Source organism: Tricharina praecox, assembly GCF_024521635.1.
Source record: "Tricharina praecox strain CBS 144465 chromosome Unknown BZA05scaffold_12, whole genome shotgun sequence".
Lineage (NCBI taxonomy): Eukaryota > Fungi > Ascomycota > Pezizomycetes > Pezizales > Pyronemataceae > Tricharina > Tricharina praecox.
In genome coordinates, this window is record NW_026250414.1 from 949,447 (window position 1) to 968,738 (window position 19,292).

At 54.8% G+C, this 19,292-nt stretch overlaps 3 protein-coding genes across 3 annotated transcripts; 1 reads left to right on the forward strand and 2 right to left on the reverse strand.

The window, feature by feature from the left end:
• Positions 1-4,477: 4,477 nt before the first annotated feature.
• Positions 4,478-5,685, forward strand: BZA05DRAFT_50040 (uncharacterized protein). The gene has a single exon (XM_051488364.1). It carries the CDS (start codon positions 4,755-4,757, stop codon positions 5,367-5,369), a length of 615 nt encoding a protein of 204 aa, XP_051339533.1. The 5' UTR covers positions 4,478-4,754; the 3' UTR covers positions 5,370-5,685.
• Positions 5,686-14,165: 8,480 nt separating this feature from the next.
• Positions 14,166-15,105, reverse strand: BZA05DRAFT_436409 (glycoside hydrolase family 61 protein; the record flags this gene model as incomplete). The annotated part of the gene is made up of 3 exons (XM_051486409.1): positions 14,855-15,105; positions 14,621-14,787; positions 14,166-14,567 (listed from the first exon to the last, which is right to left on the reverse strand). The coding sequence occupies exons 1-3, from the start codon at positions 14,979-14,981 to the stop codon at positions 14,166-14,168; spliced, it is 696 nt and encodes a 231-aa protein (XP_051339534.1). The 5' UTR covers positions 14,982-15,105.
• Positions 15,106-17,278: 2,173 nt separating this feature from the next.
• On the reverse strand, positions 17,279-19,072 carry BZA05DRAFT_50074 (asparagine synthase-domain-containing protein). The gene is made up of 2 exons (XM_051488365.1): positions 18,445-19,072; positions 17,279-18,392 (listed from the first exon to the last, which is right to left on the reverse strand). Exons 1-2 carry the CDS (start codon positions 19,006-19,008, stop codon positions 17,322-17,324), a joined length of 1,635 nt encoding a protein of 544 aa, XP_051339535.1. The 5' UTR covers positions 19,009-19,072; the 3' UTR covers positions 17,279-17,321.
• Positions 19,073-19,292: the final 220 nt, after the last annotated feature.

Consider the following 19,292-nt stretch of genomic DNA (forward strand, 5'->3'; position numbering starts at 1 on the left):
AAGTAAGCATCTTCTAAGTTCTTCGCAGCTGCCAGCCGGTGCGAGTGCCCGAGAGGGCTGGCGGGCGGGTGATCTCCTCCTCCTCATCCTTCAGGCTCCTGGGATATGTATGTAGGGTGGAGTACGGTGGAGTAACTCTAACTACTCGAACGCGGGTGCGATACACCGTTTTGTCACCATGGAGTTGAGTAGCCGTACTAGTAGTTACTATACGGTACCGTAGAGTAGCCACTCGGTGCAGTTCCTCACCTTAGAGCTCATCATACCACTCTCGTATGTAGATAGTAGTTGCGATTCCCATTCCCATCCGTATGCACCGCATCGAGCCGAGTCGAGCCGAGTCGAGCCGAGCCGAGTCGAGTCATGAACGATGGCCTGGGCTGGCCCTTCCCCAGCGCCTGACGTCCGGGGACCATCCCGCGTAGGTACATAGACTTGTCCATGTTCCGGGTCCATTCCATCCATATGTAGCAAAACTTCCCCTTCCATGAACCCGACCGACCGGCCCACGCAACTCACGCAACTCACGTGGGGGAGGGACGAGTGAGGTGGTGGGGGGCTGTGGCTAGTACTTTACACCCACGTAGCGATCAGCCACCACCGCCGCACCCCACCCAGGCGCCACCCACCCATGGGCCAGTCAGTGGGTACGTGGGTAGAGTAAGTGGGTATGCATACCGTACCGTACCGGAAGTGCATTGCGACTCGCTTCGCTTCACTCGACGCTCCGGCAGGGCGGACGGTAACACGGACAACGGATACATACCGGTACTCGCTCGTGAGTCGTGATGGTCGTCGTCGTTGTCGATCAATCACCAAAGTGGAGACAAGTGAAGAAGAGAAGTGTAGAAGTGGGCTGAATTCGCCATCGATACCTACTGCCACGTTCCCCTACATACCTACCGGCCACGTTCCCCGACACTGCATACACACATACATGTATACATGCATAAGTACACAGATATACATGCGCGATTGCGTCGTCGTCGTCGCTCTTCCACCGAAAAACAAAAAGGATTCGCCACAGCGTCGGCCTTCGGGCGCACTAGTCTACTCGTAGTGATGAAGAGTCCGAGCTGACTGTCTGGCTGGCTGGCTGGCTTGGTGGAGGTGTGTATGGCACCTACATACCGGCATGATGTATTTGGCATGTGAAACATGTTGCGACATGCTGGATATGCTGGACGTGTTGCGACATGTTGCGACATGTCAACTGCAAGTCTGCAAGTCTGCAAGCCAAACGAGCGAACGAAGCGCGGGGGCCGGGGCGTAAAACGGGGACCATATGTATGTTGGTAGGTATGTTGGAGAGTCGGCAACTGAATGTGCTCTGGATACTGGGTGTGATAGGGTAGACTCCGGAGTCCGGAGCAGGTACTGGGTGTGGAATTGCGTATGTGTGTTGGTTACTCTGGTTACTCTGCTCTGCGCTGCTCTCCAACTCACAGCGCCAACGATCCATGTCAAAAGCAGTTAGACTGGGAACGATCTTTAACCAAGGGCTTAGGGCGCCTCCCTCCCCTCCGCTTCCCTTCCCTTCCCTTCCCTTCCCGGCCGTGACATCTTTCTAGGACTTTTCTGGAAGGTCTGAGCGAACAAACAGAACAACAGAAAGTGGGGCCCAAAAACGGTCGGAAGCTTGAATCGGCTAGAGTTGAGTAACTTGACGCTAGAAGACATGAGAGACCAGACATCACGATTCTTGAATATGGATGAATGAATGGAGGAATGAATGAATGAATTAATGGATGAACGACGGGATGGTCGGTGTAACACCGATCTATATCATCTGTGGGTGTATGTAATGTACGCCACTCTACTATATGGCCTCTCTCGTACGGCGCCGAGTGTCGGGAGAGAGAGAGAGGGAGGGAGAGAGAGGGAGGGAGGGAGGAAGACAGAGAGACAGAGACACGAGATGACTACGGAGGAAATGTCCGCACGGAGGCGGGGTGCACGACATGAAGACGGGCATACAGCCAGTCAGCCAGCCAGCCAGCCAGCCAGCCAGAACATAGTGAGCATTCGGAGCGCATAGAACGCAGAACGCAGAGAACACGGACAACGACGTCGACGCGGGAGGTGCAGGTAGCCTCCCGTTCACACCGCAGCCCGGATCGATGTTGAGGAGCAGGAGGAGCAGGAGCAGGAGCTGAGTGCGCACATGGCATTGGGTGCCGTCGTGGAACGTCAGCCGCAAGCTGCGCGGTCCAGCGGATCGAAGTTCGAAGTTGAACACTGTGCCTACCCGGCGTTGCTGCTCCCAGGTTTCAATTGCACTTTACGGTACGACTATTGTTGGCGGTGGTATGTAGAAGTAATAGTAGCAGTAATAGTAGCAGTAATAACCCCCATCGCGCAGCACATGGCCTCGGTGCGGCGTGGAGTCCTGGACTGTGATGATGCACTGCAGCCCGAAATACCTATTCCACGGGCAATCGGAAGGGGCACGCAGCACGCTCGCAGTTTACCTCCAAGCGAGATGGATACGATACCGAAAGGAAAGGAAAGATCATTTGCCGGCGATGCGGGCGATCCCCTTCCTGGGTATTTTTTCGAAATTTTATAGGTAATCCGGTGCAGCCTTTTTTCCGTTCTGGTTGGCCCATTGACTCTTGAAGGGAGTATCGACAAAACTAATGCAGTCGGATGGCATGGGCGGAAGAATAATGATTTGTTTTTCTTACCTGAGCGCCCCTGGTTCCAGCAGTATGGTTCATACCCCCAAGATTGGGATTGCTTATCCAGCCAGCAGCCACAGCAGCAGCAAGCCCCTCCTCCTCCTCCTCCTGCTGATCCGCCTTCCTGCTCCTTCCTACTCCTCCGCCCCACCCCACCAGTCGGAGTGGTGTGGTCGAACGGATTGTCGGTGCCGGGATGGTCGTGCTGATGCGCTGACCGTCGATCCTTCACGAGCAAGGGGAGGAGGAGGAGACACAACACCTTCTCCAGATATCATCCCAGAGGCAGAGGCAGGCAGGCAGCTGGAGAGTAGGGTAGAGTACTCTAGAGTACAGGCGAAGAGAGACACCCCCCCTCCCCCTCCTCCTCCTCCAAGAGGATCGTCATTCCGCCGAAACTCAAACCCGCGTGCGTGTATGCGATGGTGATGGTGTTAGGTAGGGTTGTCGCTGGTGACTAGGCAGCTGCTGCATAGGAACACGTATACCTACACCTACCTACTCCAAGGGCATCCGGCGGAGGAAGGAAGTTATTATGCGGCCCTACTATCGTGAAGAAAGAGGAGAGAGGAGGGGAGGGGAGAGGGGAGGAAAAGGGGGAAGGCTGTACACTGCACACGTCGAGGTGGGCATGGGCGTGGTCGTGGTCGTGGTCATGATGCGGCGCTCGCTGCACACACACCCTGGTGTATCATATGATACTTACCTAGAGTACAGTGCTCAACCCCCCCTCCCCCTCCCCACTGCAAGTGCAGTGCAGTGCGGTGCACCGTGGAAGCGCTTTTCGTTCGTTCGTTCGTTCGTCGGTCCGTTCGTTCGTTCGCAAGCCTACCGGTACTCGCAGGAAGAACCTAGGCTCAGTAGAAGCAGCTACGTCGTTGTGCATCGGGTAGTTTGTTACTAGTTTCGACTCTATATAGTAATAGTTAGCAGATAGTAGTAGCAGTAGTAGTAGTTAGTAGTGGCTCTCCGGAGGTGTCGAAACTCGGGCCTGAAGACGTGCAGCGTTTGGGCCGAGCTCTGGAGTCTGCACGTGGAGTACTATACCCACCACTATGTACTTACGGTATGCGCCACGAGCGGTCACTAAACACCCGAAACACGTTGTCCAGCGGTACTATACGGCAATGTACCGCGGGTAGAGTACCGTAGGTGGCCGTGGACCGACAGCCCCCGTAGGTACGTACCGCGTCGAATCGAAGTGGTATCCGCTGCGAGGCACGATTGATTATGGCCCATGGGCGCCGGCTCCATGGTGTTTGACGTCCGAAGGTGGCAGCCAGATCCAGCTGCGGTAACGCTGCCCGCGGAGGGAGCGGGGGGTTCCCTACTCTTCCGCAATCTCATGACCACGGTCCACCGCCCCACCACCGCGATCGAGGGGCAGGGCAGCAGCACTGCGATCGAGGGCAGCAGTAGCACACGCCAGAGAGCCAGCCGGGGACCTGAGGTGCTTGGGTGCTCTAGCGGACATCGGCTTGACGGCCAGCAGCCTCCTCAGCTCCAGGAAGTAGACTGAATGCCATCCGTCAGAGTCTCAGGCCCCCGAATGCCATCCGTCAGACTCCGAAGCGCCATCCGAGTGGCTCCCGAATCCCGATATGTATAGTAGTCGCTCGACCACATGCTTGGAAAGCGAGCGAGCAATCGAACGAGGCACCTCCTCCACCTCGACCGGTCCCAAACCCCCCAAACCCCCCCCACTCCAGGCATTCCCCGCACCCACAAACGCAACATACGCAGAGTACCGTAGTATCAGAAGTGGGTGGTTAGGCAGGCAGGCAGGCAACTAATGTAGGAGACGCTCTAGGTAGTAGGTATCTACCCAGTCGGTCCGTTGCGACCTGCACTCTGTGCTCTGCCTGTGTTCTGCTTACCTTTGCACCCCCTCCCTCCCCTCCTTCCCTTCCCTACCCTCCCCTCGTAGACGGGGATCTTCCCTGCACCGCGTCGACTCTAGGGAGACGACCGAGGAGCGACGGACGAGCGAGCGAGCAGAGCCGTCACTGTCACCACCGCCGTCACCGTCACCGTCACCGTCATGGCTGAGGCTGCTATGTATGCTGCCATGCCATGCCGTGCGCGAGTATATGTAGAGATCCGATGCACCTCAGTACCCGTCCGGCCGTTCCATACTCGCCCGTCCTACAAAAACTCAAGTCAGCCCAGAAAGTCGGAAAGTCCGTGCACGCACAGAACAAAAAAACAACCGACAAAGCGATTCCCGTCACTCCGAGGATCCACCACACGCAACACACGCAACACACGCTCCACTCACTCACTAGTCGGTCGGTCAATCACTCAATCACTCAATCACTCAATCAGTCGGTCGGTCGGTCAGTCGGTCGGTCAGTCAGACAAACAGTCAGCCCAAGTCTCGGATTCCCGTCCTCCTACGCTGCAGTGATCCCGATATACACCCATCACCACCGTCCCACGCCTTACGTGCGAATCTCCAGCTTCACACGCGCCTCGCCTCCTCCTCCCCCCCGCTCCCCCGCTCCCCCCCGACCGAAAGTTATACACAACGCACGCCACCTACAAGACGACCCTAAGTGTCGGTTAGTGGCACGCCAGGCCAGAGACCAATCCGAACGGGAACGCCGTCTCCACTCGTGCTCGCCCCCGGCTGCTATATCTCCATACAGGCAACCACTCGGCCTAACGCAAAAGAGGCGTAAAGCATAAACCCATAGCGAAAGCAAACGAAACCGCTTTTGGGCGCTGTCCGTCATCAGTGCCAGAAGAAGGAGGGGTGCCACATCCTTAATAGCTAGGGTTTTTTTTTTCTTTCTTTCTGGAAGGAAGCTGTCACAACCCAACCACGCATCATCATCGTCCTTAGCGTCCGTCCGTCACCGTTCGTTCGTTCGTCGCGTAAAAGAGAAAAGCGAAAGAAGAAGAAAAAAAAAGAAGGGAAAGAGAAGAAGAAAAAAAGTTGCACCTTCCCGAGTGGCAAATTTCCTGGTCTTCCTCCTCGGTTTCACTTCTCCTCATTCTCGAGAGGGGCACAAATCGCGAAAGTCAATCACGGGCCAAACGCCATTTAAAGAGTCGGCCAAGGACCATCTTCCGGAAACTCCTGACTGTGGAGAATTCATCAGCGTCGTCAAACTTTGGATATTCCTTACAAACCAGAGCCCTAGGTAGTTGCCGGCGCACAAGTGAAAGAGGTATGTAGGGAGCAGAATCCTGGCCGACTCTCCGAGCAACGTCCACTCCCCTCCCCTCACCCCCTCGCTACATAGAGTACAAGCGCTAACTAACTGGCAGGCAGACCCAAGCACCAAGAGATCCTACGCACCCCACCCGAACTCCGATAGTTATCGAATCAGACGAACACGAGACCACAGATAAATAATCCGTCCCCGACCAAAACCAAAGCCGGACCCCGACCAGACCAGACCAGATCACCGGACCGAACTCATTCAACATCCCCCCACCCTCTCCCAAACACACATACACACACACATCCACCTTCACACCCACGATGATCTGGACATGCTGTCGGTGCGGGCAGAAGAGCCATTGCACAACGTGCGACTGCGGCCATAACTTCTGCCTGAGTTGCGTCTACTGCCGGAAACCTCGAGCACCAGTCTTCAAATCGTTCCGTCAGAAATGGTCGGCCATGCTCAGCAGTTGAGCGGGATCGGTCCACCACACACTCGTTCATCTTTCTCCTTGCCGCTCCTCTAATGGTTCGAGCCGTCAATCCCCTACGCCTCCATCCTCCTCCTCCACCGCCGCTTCCTTCGCCTCCTCCGCCACCACCTCCTACGCTTCCTCCGCCTCCTCCTCCGTCTCCTCGCCACGGCCAGGGCAGCTGTCTACCCACCTACCTACTGGGGTAGACCACAGTTCACCTTGCACCCGTACCTGTACCTATCCCGGCGACCAATCCATTTTCCACCTTCCACCGCTACGAAATTCCTACGTTCACGTTCACGCATCACGATTCTTGTATATAGTTTGGGCGCTGGGGGGCAGTGGGGGCGCTGGTGGGGGTACTGGGTGGCGCTTTGGTGGCGGCGGGCTTGCTTGTGGTGGGCTGCGGTGGGTACGGTGTAGATGGGGTGTTTTTTTTCCTTCCCGGGTTTCGTTCCTGTTCCTGTTTTTTCTTTTCGCGCACTATACCTAATGGCATGAGCTTGGGCATGGGCTTGGACCGTTCGACGTCGATGATGGTGCTGGTAGTGGTTGTGGTGGTGGTATCGATCGAAGAGCCCCCACGATCATGATTCACGATCACGATTGCACGATTTTGGGGTCCGGTCTGTGGGCGGGCGGTGGGTCGGTGCGTGGGTGGCTGGCTGGCTTGTCTCGGTTTTCTTTTTTGCCATGTATTTTATGGTTTTTGGCGTTTGAAGTTTCATCATTGGCAGCAGAAGCACCGATCTCGTTCCTCGAGTCTCGTCTCTTCGTGGGCATGGGTGGGGGGCATGGGCTTGGGCGGCCGATTGAGTCGAACGTCGTCGACGTTGGAGTCGGCGTCGGCGTCGGCGTCGGCGTCGGCGTCGGCGTCGGTTGCAGCACCGCATGCCACAACCAGCTACTAACCATCAACGTCAACGTCACCCCTCCTAACCCCCCCTCGCGCCCCTCCACTCCCCGCATGCCCGGATAGGTGGTTAACGTCCTAGCTGGCCACCGACGCGCCTGTCCCCACAAGGAACCAGGTACAGTGCATCCCACCTCGGGCCAATCCAGGCGCACATGCTGCGGTCTCCACCTTCAGTTCTCTTGCTGATCCGACCGAAAGAACGAACGAAAGAAAGAAAAAGAAAAGAAAAAGAAGTAAAAAGAAAGCAAAAAGAAAAGAAAAAGAAAAGAAAAAGAAGTAAAAAGAAAGCAAAAAGAAAAGAAAAAGAAAAGAAGGAAAGTAGGAGAAAAAACGTGCACCTCGTGGCGAATCGATTGCTTGCTTGATTGCTTGCTTGGTTGCCTGATTGATTGATATTGATATTCCTATATGCATCGGCCGGATGCACCAGGCTCGTGGGTGCCTGGGTGGGATGTGAGATCATACGCAGTAGAGTACGTAGACACCCAACCTCGAAGTTTAACCCCACGCCACGCCACGCCGGCGCCGGACAACGTCTGCGCTGGCTGGTCGCCCGGCCAGAGTGTCCGAAGGTTTGGGAGTGGTTGGTTATGCATATGTAGAGTACGAGTACTGTGCTGTACGCTACTTTTGTCTTTTGTATAGGATTGGAGGGAGGGGGGTCATTCGCCGGTACATTCCGGCTTGGTGGGGGGTTCGCTCGTGCGTGAGTCGTGAGCGTGAGCGTGAGTCGCGAGCATGAGCGTGAGCGTGAGCGGAGCTCGACGGAACTCGACGGAATAAACAGGGTGGGGCAGAGTAGGTAATTGAGTCAGTGCCGCCGGGATGGCTTCTCCAGTCAGTCGGTCGGTTGGGAGTGGTGAATGGGAGTGGACACTTCCGACAGACAGACGGACGGACACGGACACGAAAACGCCGAAAATGCCGACGACGCCGACACAGGGACCCGTGAGTGGTCCGCGATTCGGACGGACTTTTTACAGTGCCTAACTACGGTCTACGGTACTATGGGTTCGCTACGTACAGCTGTCGTAGAGTAGAGCAGTTAGAGTAGAGTACCGTATGTAAAGTATCGCCTCCTCCGGCCCTGCGATCTGGAATGCCATTTTAGAGTACTCGTATACTATCTATAACCACAGCAGTCGTATCCCCCGCTCCGGTGGTCGCGGCATGTGGGTGAGACGGTGGGATGATTCCCGAATCCAGGGACTCTCGCACGTACTACCTATCCAGGTATACTACTATATACAGTATGTACCTATAGTATACGGACAGGATCCTCCACTGTCCAGGCTCCGGGAATATCTTACTCCGTATATCCGACGTCCGCAGGGTACGGTACGTATCATGGGTTATCGTTAACTACGGCCCTACGATCATGTGATGCGCCACGATATCTAGAGTAGGTAGGTATCGAATTCCCGGCTTCAGCGTTTGGCCAGTGGCCACTGTGGCTCCCCCGCGCTTCGCCATAGCAAGTCGGTATTGCCAGTGGCCCCTAACTTCGTGTGCATACATATGGACCCCCCAGGAGACCGGTGCTTGCGATGCGATTCGTGATGCCGGGGATGGAACGAACTTCCGTGGATGTGATGCGCGCAGGACAGTGCGCGGACGGTCTCCACCGTCCGTAAGACATTAGGGGGCGTGGGGGCACGTGTTCCCCCACGTTCAGGACTCCAGGAGGACGCCCGGGAGGCTTGAGCGTCATCGGCATCCATCATTGAGGATGGGAGAAGGGAAGCTACCTACTGGTAGTCTGGGTCTCGCGTGAGTCAACCATCTAGGTATGTACATATGATACTCTACATCCGAGTGTGGAGAAAGGTAGGTAGGTACGTATGCCATGTACCTACGAGGCTACCGTATGCCTATTCCAGGGTGCAAGAGACAGGATAAGCATTTACAACGTCGGGGATAATGTCGAGCTACCAGTAGGCTGTAGCTAAGGGGAGTCCGAGCCTCCGAGCTGCAAGAATACGCGGGGTGCCGATTGATGCGGTGCAGGGCTATGATATGTATCTAGGTATGTACCTGGGTATGATATGTATCTATCATATGTATGATGTGTACCTAGGAGAGTGCGATTGCTGTACATACCGCGTAGGTATGTAGATATGTACATAGACAGCAAGTCAATCGAGCCTTTGTCGCAGCCCCCACTCTCCTCCTGAGTTCTCCTTCTCCCCCAGGCTCCAGCCTCCTCGGTTTTTCCGAAGTGCCCCCCCAAAAAGGTGCAAGAACACGGCCCCCAATTCTCCAAAGTATGACGATCCCCCGTTCGTTCGACAAAGTGCACTGTGCACCCCCACCCGAGAGGAGGCCCCCACCGCTCCTTGCAGAAGTGTTCTTCTTCTCGAAGCTCGAACGATCCCCTCCCACTACCCAGGTTTGATACATAGTCAGACAGTGAAAGTTGCAACATACATACCGGTGAGTCGTAACCGGTATGTAGCTACGGTGGTGAACTGCCGATTGGAGCTACGGTACATACCTTCCAGGTAGTACCATAGAATCCGGCTGGATGGAAGGAAGGAACATGGAAGGAAGAAAGGAATATTGGGCAGCTGCACTAGCAGCTGGTTAGTTAGTTACGGTTTTATGTATGTATGGTATATATGTACAATACATGTCCAGGTTCGTCCCTGGCGATGTTGGTTCGGTCGGCGGGCTGTGTGTATGTAGAGCACGGTGTGCATAACTATCCGTGGTTTGTAATGTATGTAGGGAGTGGGAAGTGGGAAGTGGGGAGTGGGAAGTGGGGTAAAAGGGACCGCAGCCTGAGCCAGAGGTGTTACTGCTTCAGGCTGCCGCATGGCCCTCCGTCGAGGTAGGAGAGCTTTGTCGCAATTGTGCGGATACATACTCCTAGCTAGCTGATTGGCATTGCAGCACACATACTACATACTACATACCTACTACATACCAGTACATAGTACATATCCGAAATACCGCGTTTGGGTTACAATTCCGCAACTCTTCCCCACAGCCTTGGGAGGTTATGTACCGGCCGGGGTGGGGGGGATTGGCGAGATGCAGAACCCACCTATCCATCTCCTGCGGCGCCATTCATTTCCGTAGAACCGGCAGCTATCTGTGGAGTATGTACCGGTATGGAACTCTCGATTATTCCCGCCCTACAAAACCGACTTCCGAGCAGCTGTCTCAGACCCGTTTGCTCGACTTTCAACCGAGCGAGGGGCCGGGGTCGGGGCTGGGGAGTGCTCGAGAACTGGATATCATCGTATGTATGTAGAGTACCTAGAGTACTAGTTAGTACGGTACGGTGTGTAGGTAGGTAGGTGCCGGTGATCTATCAATCCGACCCCCGACCCCCGTACCCCGCCCGGCTACGATTGAGGCTGGAGATACTAGCACTAGCACTCAGCGTGCGTGCGCGTCGCAGCCCATCGAACCCCCCACAACTCGTATCTCATGCTTCGATCGTGGATCGATGTGCAGAGTGAGAAAACGTGATCGGCTACCTGGGTATGTGCTATACCCATTTGTCCGGCAGGGGATGTCTCGTATGATATCGTACTCCCAGGGTGCTCCTCCTCCGATAGTAACTAACTAGAACATACGTACCGACTATTAGTTAGTAGGTAGTCCCCTCGCAATCTCAGCGTAAGCCTACAAGTGATTAGTACATAGTACCTACATAGGTAGTTTCTGGCACTGCGTCACTTTGCATCGATGTCTAGCAAGGACCTCCCAGATCGGATGATAGTTACTAGTACTCCACCTAGTCTTCGAGTCGGATGCGCAGATGTAGGGTTGTAGCCATCCAATTGGGCAATTGAGCGGCGACGAGTGGACTGCGGGGGGGATTCGATGAAGCTTTTTTTTTTCTTTCTTTTTTTCTTTGCGGATCTACATATGATGCTAGGGATGCGCGTTAACTACTTAGACCCGGGGTTTGCGTGTCTCGCTTTGAAACTCCCTTCACAGGGGGACGGACGTCGATCTGCCTGCTGCTGATGCTGCTGCTGCTGATGTGTGAGGCGAGATCTACATATCATCTAGATATGGCTGAAACCTACATACCGTACAATTCCCACCAACCGCCGGTACCGCGCAGGACGTTCGTGTACGGTACTCTACTCTATATGATCCACAGGTTACATACAGCAAGTAGTTTTGTATGTACCTAGAGTACAGGTAGGTAGCTGCTGGCACCAGCACGTACCCAAATACTGCGTTCGGCACCGCTGGAGATCCCCGCTCCCTTCCTCCCTCCCTCCCTCGCTCCCTTCCTCGCTTCACAGTTCTGGATTGCGTTGGTGATGTCTGGCGGGCTGCAGGCTAAGATTGCCGTCGGAGCAGGAGTGGACTCACCTGCAAGGCAGATTTTCCTACACAGCTGAAGCGGAGTTGATCCGAGTGGCTGGCCGCTGGCCAGGTCCCCCCCGCGCCGCCTAGTTTCTTCCAGCCAGCCAGCCAGCCAGCCAGCCCCCGTCATGTCGGAGGGGGGGATCCTCCATCCATCGAATCCCTGCCTGTCCGGCCGGGACACCAGAACGGACTGGAGGTGGAGGTGGAGGTGGCTGGCCAGTGGGTGCTGTGGGTGCTGTAGGCAGTGACCGCGTGATCAGCCATGCGGCTGCACATCATACTTTTCCATAGCGTGTGTAGAGTACATAGATGGTCCGAAGGGGGAGAATGCCAGCGCCAATCCATTCGCATCGGGCAATTGGCAACTCGACTCAACTGGATTCAACTCGCAATCGCTGTGTACATATGATGTGCCCCATGTAACTATTCTCCGACTGCACGGAAGGAATAATACGGTAACTCGATGGCCTACATGGCAATCTAGCCGGTTCCGGATTAGAAGGGAGCCTCAGGTCGGCCATCGTTTTTCGTCTGCTGGCGCCGAGTAGAGCTCATGTAGGAACTAACCAGGGCGCCGCATAATCCGGCCTTATCAGGTTTTCGATGCAAAGTTCCAAGGTCGTCGGAACTTCGAGTTGGGCCTGTGCAACCGAAGCGCCGCGGCGGCGTCTGCCCAGCCTATAGTAGAGCAGGCAACTACTAGTTCCATCGTGGCCTGATTCCGTGCGGCGTGGACAGGTCTAGGCTTCGAGAAGGTCCGCAAGAATTGGAGCTAGCTGGCGCCGGGAGTTTTATGGCAGTTGCCGAGAACTCTGCCTACAAAATCGAGGGGAGGGGGCACGTGCTTTTCGGAACTGTCCCGGGCTGACTAGCGTTGTCGACGGTGATCACTGATCACTTGCCGACGGATTTGAAGTGCGGTGCCGAAAAGTGGGTTGTATGTAGGAATGTATGTAGTGTAAGAGGCTCGGAGAATTAGTTTCAATTCGATTCGGCGCGTTGACGGTTGGGTGGACGTTGAAGACACGGTCGCTTCGCATGCGTACAACCGCCATAGCCGCAGAGGGTATGACGTCTCAATTATAGTAAGCGGCTGGACTCACCCGAAGAGATATATGTAGGAGTTAGGATCTAGATATCCTGGTGCGGCGTGGTACGGAAACTTGAAAGTCCAGTGTTTTCACGTAAAGTTTGGAATTGTCCATACGGAGTCGTGCCTGCTTAGTGCAAATCGTGAAACGCCGGCGAAACTCCATCAGCGGTTCGCTCCCATAGGCTACCTACCTTCTCTTGCGTACTGCTTTGCTCATAAACCAACAGTCAACAAATCAAATAGCTACGGTCATAGAACCATGAACACACGGCTTCCCGTCCGCTCAGCCCTAGTTAAGCATGGTATCGCCAGGTTAGTACTGCAGTGGGTGACCATGCGGGAATCCCTGGTACCGTAGTTTTTATTTTCGCTTCCGACCATGTGCTCTGTATGATATGCTCTCTTCCTAAAGATAGGTAGCTCCACCTAAAGACATCTGCAGAGTACACGAGTGCTCCGACCGAGTTTCGGTATTTTTTTGTTTAATTATCATTGCATTTGACCTTAGTTAGTAGATCATAACAGATTACATATCTATTTTCACCTGACTGTCACCGACCGCTGACCGCGAGTTCGATACCGGTTCCCTATTGCTCTCCGCCCAGCCCTCTCCGCCCGTCAATCCTCCCCGCTCAACCCCCCTGACGAACCGAGTTTCCGTAAGGCCGTGTCTTAACGCAGAGAGACGTCAACCGGCAAACCCACAACACGAACTGATTAGTATACCCAACGTGACGTAGTTAAAGCCCAAACACGAACTACGCATATACCTATTGGTAAGCTTGAGGGGGTCAGAGTGTGAGGCGAGTACTGATAGGAAACGGAATTATGCATTAAATCCGACGGAATTAATGAGAGGTAGGTAGAGCGGATAACCCATGGGAAGAGAAGGAGGAGTATAGAGCAAATAGCCCAGGGGCAGAAGAATGGGAGAAGTGCAGGAGCGGAGAGAAGAGAGAGCGATGCCGTACGCGCGCACTACTAATGCATTTGTTTTGTTTAATCATTGATTACATGCGACCTCGTTAGATCATGGCAATACACACTCCGTTTCCCATCTACTGCCAAACCCGACTTTCGTCAAGCGGCCTGATGCGGCTTCCCATGCTCCCTCGAGTCCCTACTTTGTCTCGCCTTCTACCTCTTCAAAAGGAGATGCCACGAAGGAGGGGGTGGGGAGAGGCAGCGGGAGTGACCCTGGTTGCACCGCTCATCTGCAAAGAGGTCTCGGATCTTAAAACGATCCTTGTGTGCTTTGTGCCTCGAAAGCATATTACATTGCCAATGTGATGAAGACAATAAACGGCAAACGTCTATAATTCCATAGTTTTTTTTCGACGTTTCAGCCCTACGCTCTTTACAGCCATTCACAGACAGTCACTCGCAACCTGAATGATGACTCCTTCGAGTCCATATTCATTCAACAATATCATCACAAAACTCCCATTCCTCCTTCCACATAATATACATTTTCCTCCCTTCCCACCCCCATCTAACCCGAGAACACAGCGGGTCCAGGGATAGTGTAGCTCGACGGCACGGGGTAGTAGATGTTGATAGTAACACCGGGATCGCTGGACTTGTATGCGCCGGGCAACTTTACGGTAGCGGGGCTGGCCGATCCACCGCCGGTAACACTGATCTGAGCGCATCCCATGTAGAACTGCGCGCCTCCGGCCGAGCTGGCACCGTGCAGCGCGATCACCTCGGACCGCAGCAGGTAGTCGCCGCTGGGGATCGAGGACGGGATCTTAGCGCTGTAGATTCCCTTTGCTGCCACCAGCTTGTCCACAGCCCAGTACAGGCTGCCGTCGCTCTGCACGGTCATACCGTCGTGCTGGATCTTGAACCAGTTCAGAGACTCGGGGGCGGTGGCCGAAACGACATCGGGGACCTGGGGGGTGTTAGTGGGGAGGAATTGAGGGAGAGAGGGAGAGAGAAATGTACCTTGGCCAAGTAGGTTATCACGGGACCCTTGTGGGAAGGATCGATCGCCTGCGTGTCACGCCCTCCATGGTGCCATTCCAGCTGGACGGTGGAGCCGGCAGCGACGACGAGCTTGGTGGGACGGGTGACGCCACCGTTGACGTTGCAAGCCATGGCGGAGGAGGTAACTATTTTTCCCAAGCTGTTAGGACGTGTTACTTGTAGAGGGAGAGGCGACGGGAGCTAGCTACATACCATCGGTGACGGGGTTGTTGTTGGGCGGAGGACGGATGACCGCAGAGTTGTCGTTGATGTACTGCAGCGTGGCGTGCGAGTGCACGGCGGTGGCGAGGGCCAGGAGAGCGGCGAGAGTGAGCTTCATGGTGAACTAAGGGAGTGAATCGAAGTGGCTTGAGGGAGTGAGTGTCCGTTGGAAGCTGATGAAGCTGATGATGCTGATGAGGAGAATAAGATGGAGGGAGGTGAATATGGTCGTTATATACTCCCATTGAGATCCCTTCAGGTAGAGAGTACTCTACTCTATACTCTAATTCCATTCCCTCCAGCACGAGACGAGGTCTATGTGCCTCTGTGTCCTATGTAAAGAGTGACGGCCCGTGAAACCGATGGATCCAGCCCAAGATCTACAAATTGTACCTACATACCCTACATCCCCCCGCCTACATCCCAGCGCCTGTAAGCTGTATGTAAAATTCCCGGCATGCAGCCCCCTCCTCGCTCCTTCATTAGCGAACTCGATGTGTTACATAGATATTTTTTCTTTTCCCCAGGTTCTTCTGTAACTAGAGCCCAGCCCAGGCACGCCGACAGTGACTTGTCCCGTTCTGGCGGGTACGTCTTAATATCGCCGGTGTATATTTCGCGGGTAAATGCTAGGTACTTGGTAGGTCCTGTCATGCGCGCCCCCCGTGAGTGAGATTGGAGAAAAAAAGGATGCATTGCAAAGAAGGAAAACCATGAACGAAGCGGCCAAGTCTCGTTATCCACCGCTTGGCTTCTACATACATACGAGACTGACAGGACTAGTTACAGCTAACGGCCCGGACACCGTACGTAGGCGCCCCTACGGTGTCCGGGCCGTTGGGCTGCGGTTCCCTGTACTCTACCCCCCGGGCCAGACTCCGCTAATATATCCCCGACGGAACTCGGGAGCGGAGATGACATAGCTCAGGAACCTAGGGTTCAGACAGTTTACCCGCAAAGTAACGCCGAGGCGGGTTGTAGGCTCTGATGTCCGGGGCATAAAGTATGTATGCATAAGGTTTGTGCTTCCTTGACGCCGGATTTTGTATGGTGTCGAAGGTACGGTATGTATTAAGGACGACGGAGGCCAGGTGCCCGGTTTGCGTCATTGTTTTGGTATTGCAGTACTATACTGGTTTCTGGATGCTGGGCGTTTTGACCAAAAGTTTTTTTACACAAAGTACGAGTATCTGGTGACACGCGAGGAGGAGATTGGCGAAGCCCGAAGCTCAAAGTTGAGGGTTCGGATGGTGAACCGCTGATTGCGGACCACTACTGTTGCTTGCTACATACTCAGGCACTCCGTCGTTAGGTTTCTGGCCTCCGGGGAGCTAGGCACTCCCCGGGCAGGTCCGTCTCCAGAATGTATTTGCTAGTCTTGGAACCTCTGCTGCGCTCCCGCGGTCCCGGTACATGGCCATAACATGGCCATGATGTACCTAGCACAACTGCAGAATTCTGTATTGTCACATCAAGAGCTCGTCTTCCAAAGCAGCCGCCCTCTGAAATGGCCACCGTACCCGCCTACAGGCTACCGGTAGATCCAGCTGAATAGATCGAAAGACAAACTATAATCCTCCTAAGAGTTTTCGTACGTATGGCCGAGGCAAGTTTCCAGGCCCCAGAATGCCAGAATCTTCTCGACGTAACGATTACTCAAAGAGATTAGTCTGGACCGATCAGATCCGATATAGCAGGGCATGGTTCCTCCACTGCTGTCCTACATACTACAAATCTTTCGCTCCCAGCGGTCCGGCTCCGTGCCTAGAGAGCTGGCAACATGTGGAACGAAGGAGTATCGTATGCGTATGATATAAAAGGAGCCCAAGACTTTAAATAATCAGATTCCCTTCACCGCCAAGTCTAAACGAGGGACATAATAATCCACTTGACCGTGACCACTGAAACCGAGTGAGATCATTGAAGCGTACACGGGGCCTGAGAGAAGCAAGATCGTTCAACATTTACACCATCACTGAAACAAAAGCTGTAAAACAGGGAATGAGGATGATTGTCTCTTTGAAGTCATAGGGCGCATGCTGGCCGAGTAGCTACATGCAGATGGAGAAAAGCTTGCATTCATCGCATCTATCCACAACACATCTACTCCGGCACAATTAGTAAGCTCCCCAATGCCGTATTCTGCCCCAATGCATCCCTATAAACCACGAGCTCAGCCTTGCCTTCAAGTCTCTCACAGTCTCTCTAAGCCACAGCTCGGTCCACCCGCCAGCAAGCCAGGTTACACGCCGCCAACGCCGCTACCGCATAAACCACGGTCACGCTTGTGCCAGGTTACAAGTGGTAGCAGTGCCTACAGGCAAAACGTAAACCATGAGACTCTCTGTAGCAAAGTGGCTGCGACGGCGTAGGACATCGGGAGTATCTGGATATCATCATTGCTCCCCTCCTCTTCCTGCCGCAAAAATGCAAAGACGGGAGTTGAGTACCTGAGTATTTAGACGACGAGCGCGTCGGTACCTTTCGTTTTCCGGCTCTCAACACTCGTCTTTGCGCTTCGTGCACCAAATTGGACCGCACGTTTCGCCTCCGCGGCGGCAGTGGGCATACCGAGTTTCTTAGCGAGGAGTCGTAACACCTTCTTGCCGTTCTCGATGCCGTCATCTTCGCTCTTGCCGAAGGAACACTTTCCGGTAACGGGTGTGCGCATTGCCCACGCCACGACCTTGTCGTCGAGGAAAGGATACCGCATCTCTTTCGCCCAGTGCGCGGCTACGCGGTCGTCCCGGCCGAGGTTACGTTTCCCGAGACGGAGAAAGTCGAGATTTAGCTCGTCGAGGAGACCTTGGTAGCCGGCACGACGGAACGCGGTTGAGTGCCGGGAGTAGCCACCGAAGAGCTCGTCTGCACCGAGGCCGGAGAGGAGGATCCGCGCGGGAGTGGTGTAGTCGTCGCTTTGGCCGCGTGCGGCGAAGTAGAATGCGAGGGCGATGGAAAGGTCCATTTCGGTGTTGTGTGGATGCATCAGGTGGATCACCGTAGGGCGATGCGCGAGAAGTTCGGTGTACGGGACATTGATGGATATGAAACGCCAGAACCGAGTAGGACACGTTTTGCGGAGTTCGTGGAAGGAAGAGAGACCGGTTGTACGATCGGGGCAAAGGGCGTAGGGGTCTATTTCGACGGGATCGGTGCCATCAACTTTGGTGCCCTCCTTCTTCGCTGCTGCGTTCCGTGCTGCTACTATCCGAGGATTCTCGAAGGCAACGTTGAGGAGATCCACTGGCTCGTCTGGGGGAAGAATATCATGTGCGATCCGAGCCATAGTGGTACAATCCACACCGCCGCTGAATAAGATTGCAACCCGGACGTCGTCTTCAGGCCTGGCTTTCCTCAGGCGAGAGTGGAGATCGGTATCCGGCGGAAGTTGAATATCTCTCACACGCAACCGCAAGCTCTTGACTAACGCATCGTGGAGCGATGAAACCTCGGGAGAGTCGATGTTGAGGATAGCGGACTCATCGTCGACAGTAGGAAGGGCCATATTCATCTTTGGAACCTCATATAACTGTCCTCCGGTCAGTCAGTCCAACCCACCGCTCACACATCATGCTACGCACCATCTCCGCATCTTTTCCTAGCGTATGCCAGATCATTTCCCCTGAAACAACATCAGACCTCCACACACCCCCCGTCTCAATCTCTTCCCAGCCGCCCTTATCATCGCCGACACTCGCAACCATCAGCGTATCCTCCTCCCTCCGCATGACCAAACTCCTCCTCCCGGCCCAATCGCGCCCAAACCAGCATACGCCCAACGGCGCATCGTAGAAGACAAACGCAAACTCCCCCTCAAGTTCACGAAGCCCATCTATCCCGCGCGCCAAAAGCAATTCGAACACCGCCAGTGTATCGTTCTCCCCCGGTGGGAGTGGCACACCGGTTATCCGCCATGCCTCGCCGTTCCAGCAGAGTACTGATCCCGTCGTTGGATCTTCCAATGGCTGTGGAATGGGGGTGGAGCCGCGCACCGAGAGGAGACTGGAGGTGAAACTTTGCGTCCGTCCGTTCCGGTGGACGACACGGGTGCGTATGGCGTCGGGGCCGCGGTGGGAGATCAGCGCAATGTGGTCGGCCGAGGGTGAGCGGGGGGCTGAGGAAATGGAATAGAGGATTCCGCACATTGCGGAAAATTTAGGCTGTTCACGACATTCTTGGTTGTGATGTGGAGCGGAGTCGGGGGTGGTGCGAAGGTTGGACGGTGGGTAGGGTAAGCCACGGAAATGGACCAGGTTGTCACCACGGAGCCGCCCAGGTTGTCACCACGGAGCCGCCCAGGTTGTCACCATGGAGCCATCCTGCGACCGTTTGTTTCTCTCAGCCTACAGTGCAATTACAAATACCGAGTCGCAGCCACATGCCCGAAGTCACGACGCTCACTTCTCTACCATACGGGGGGCCAGAGACT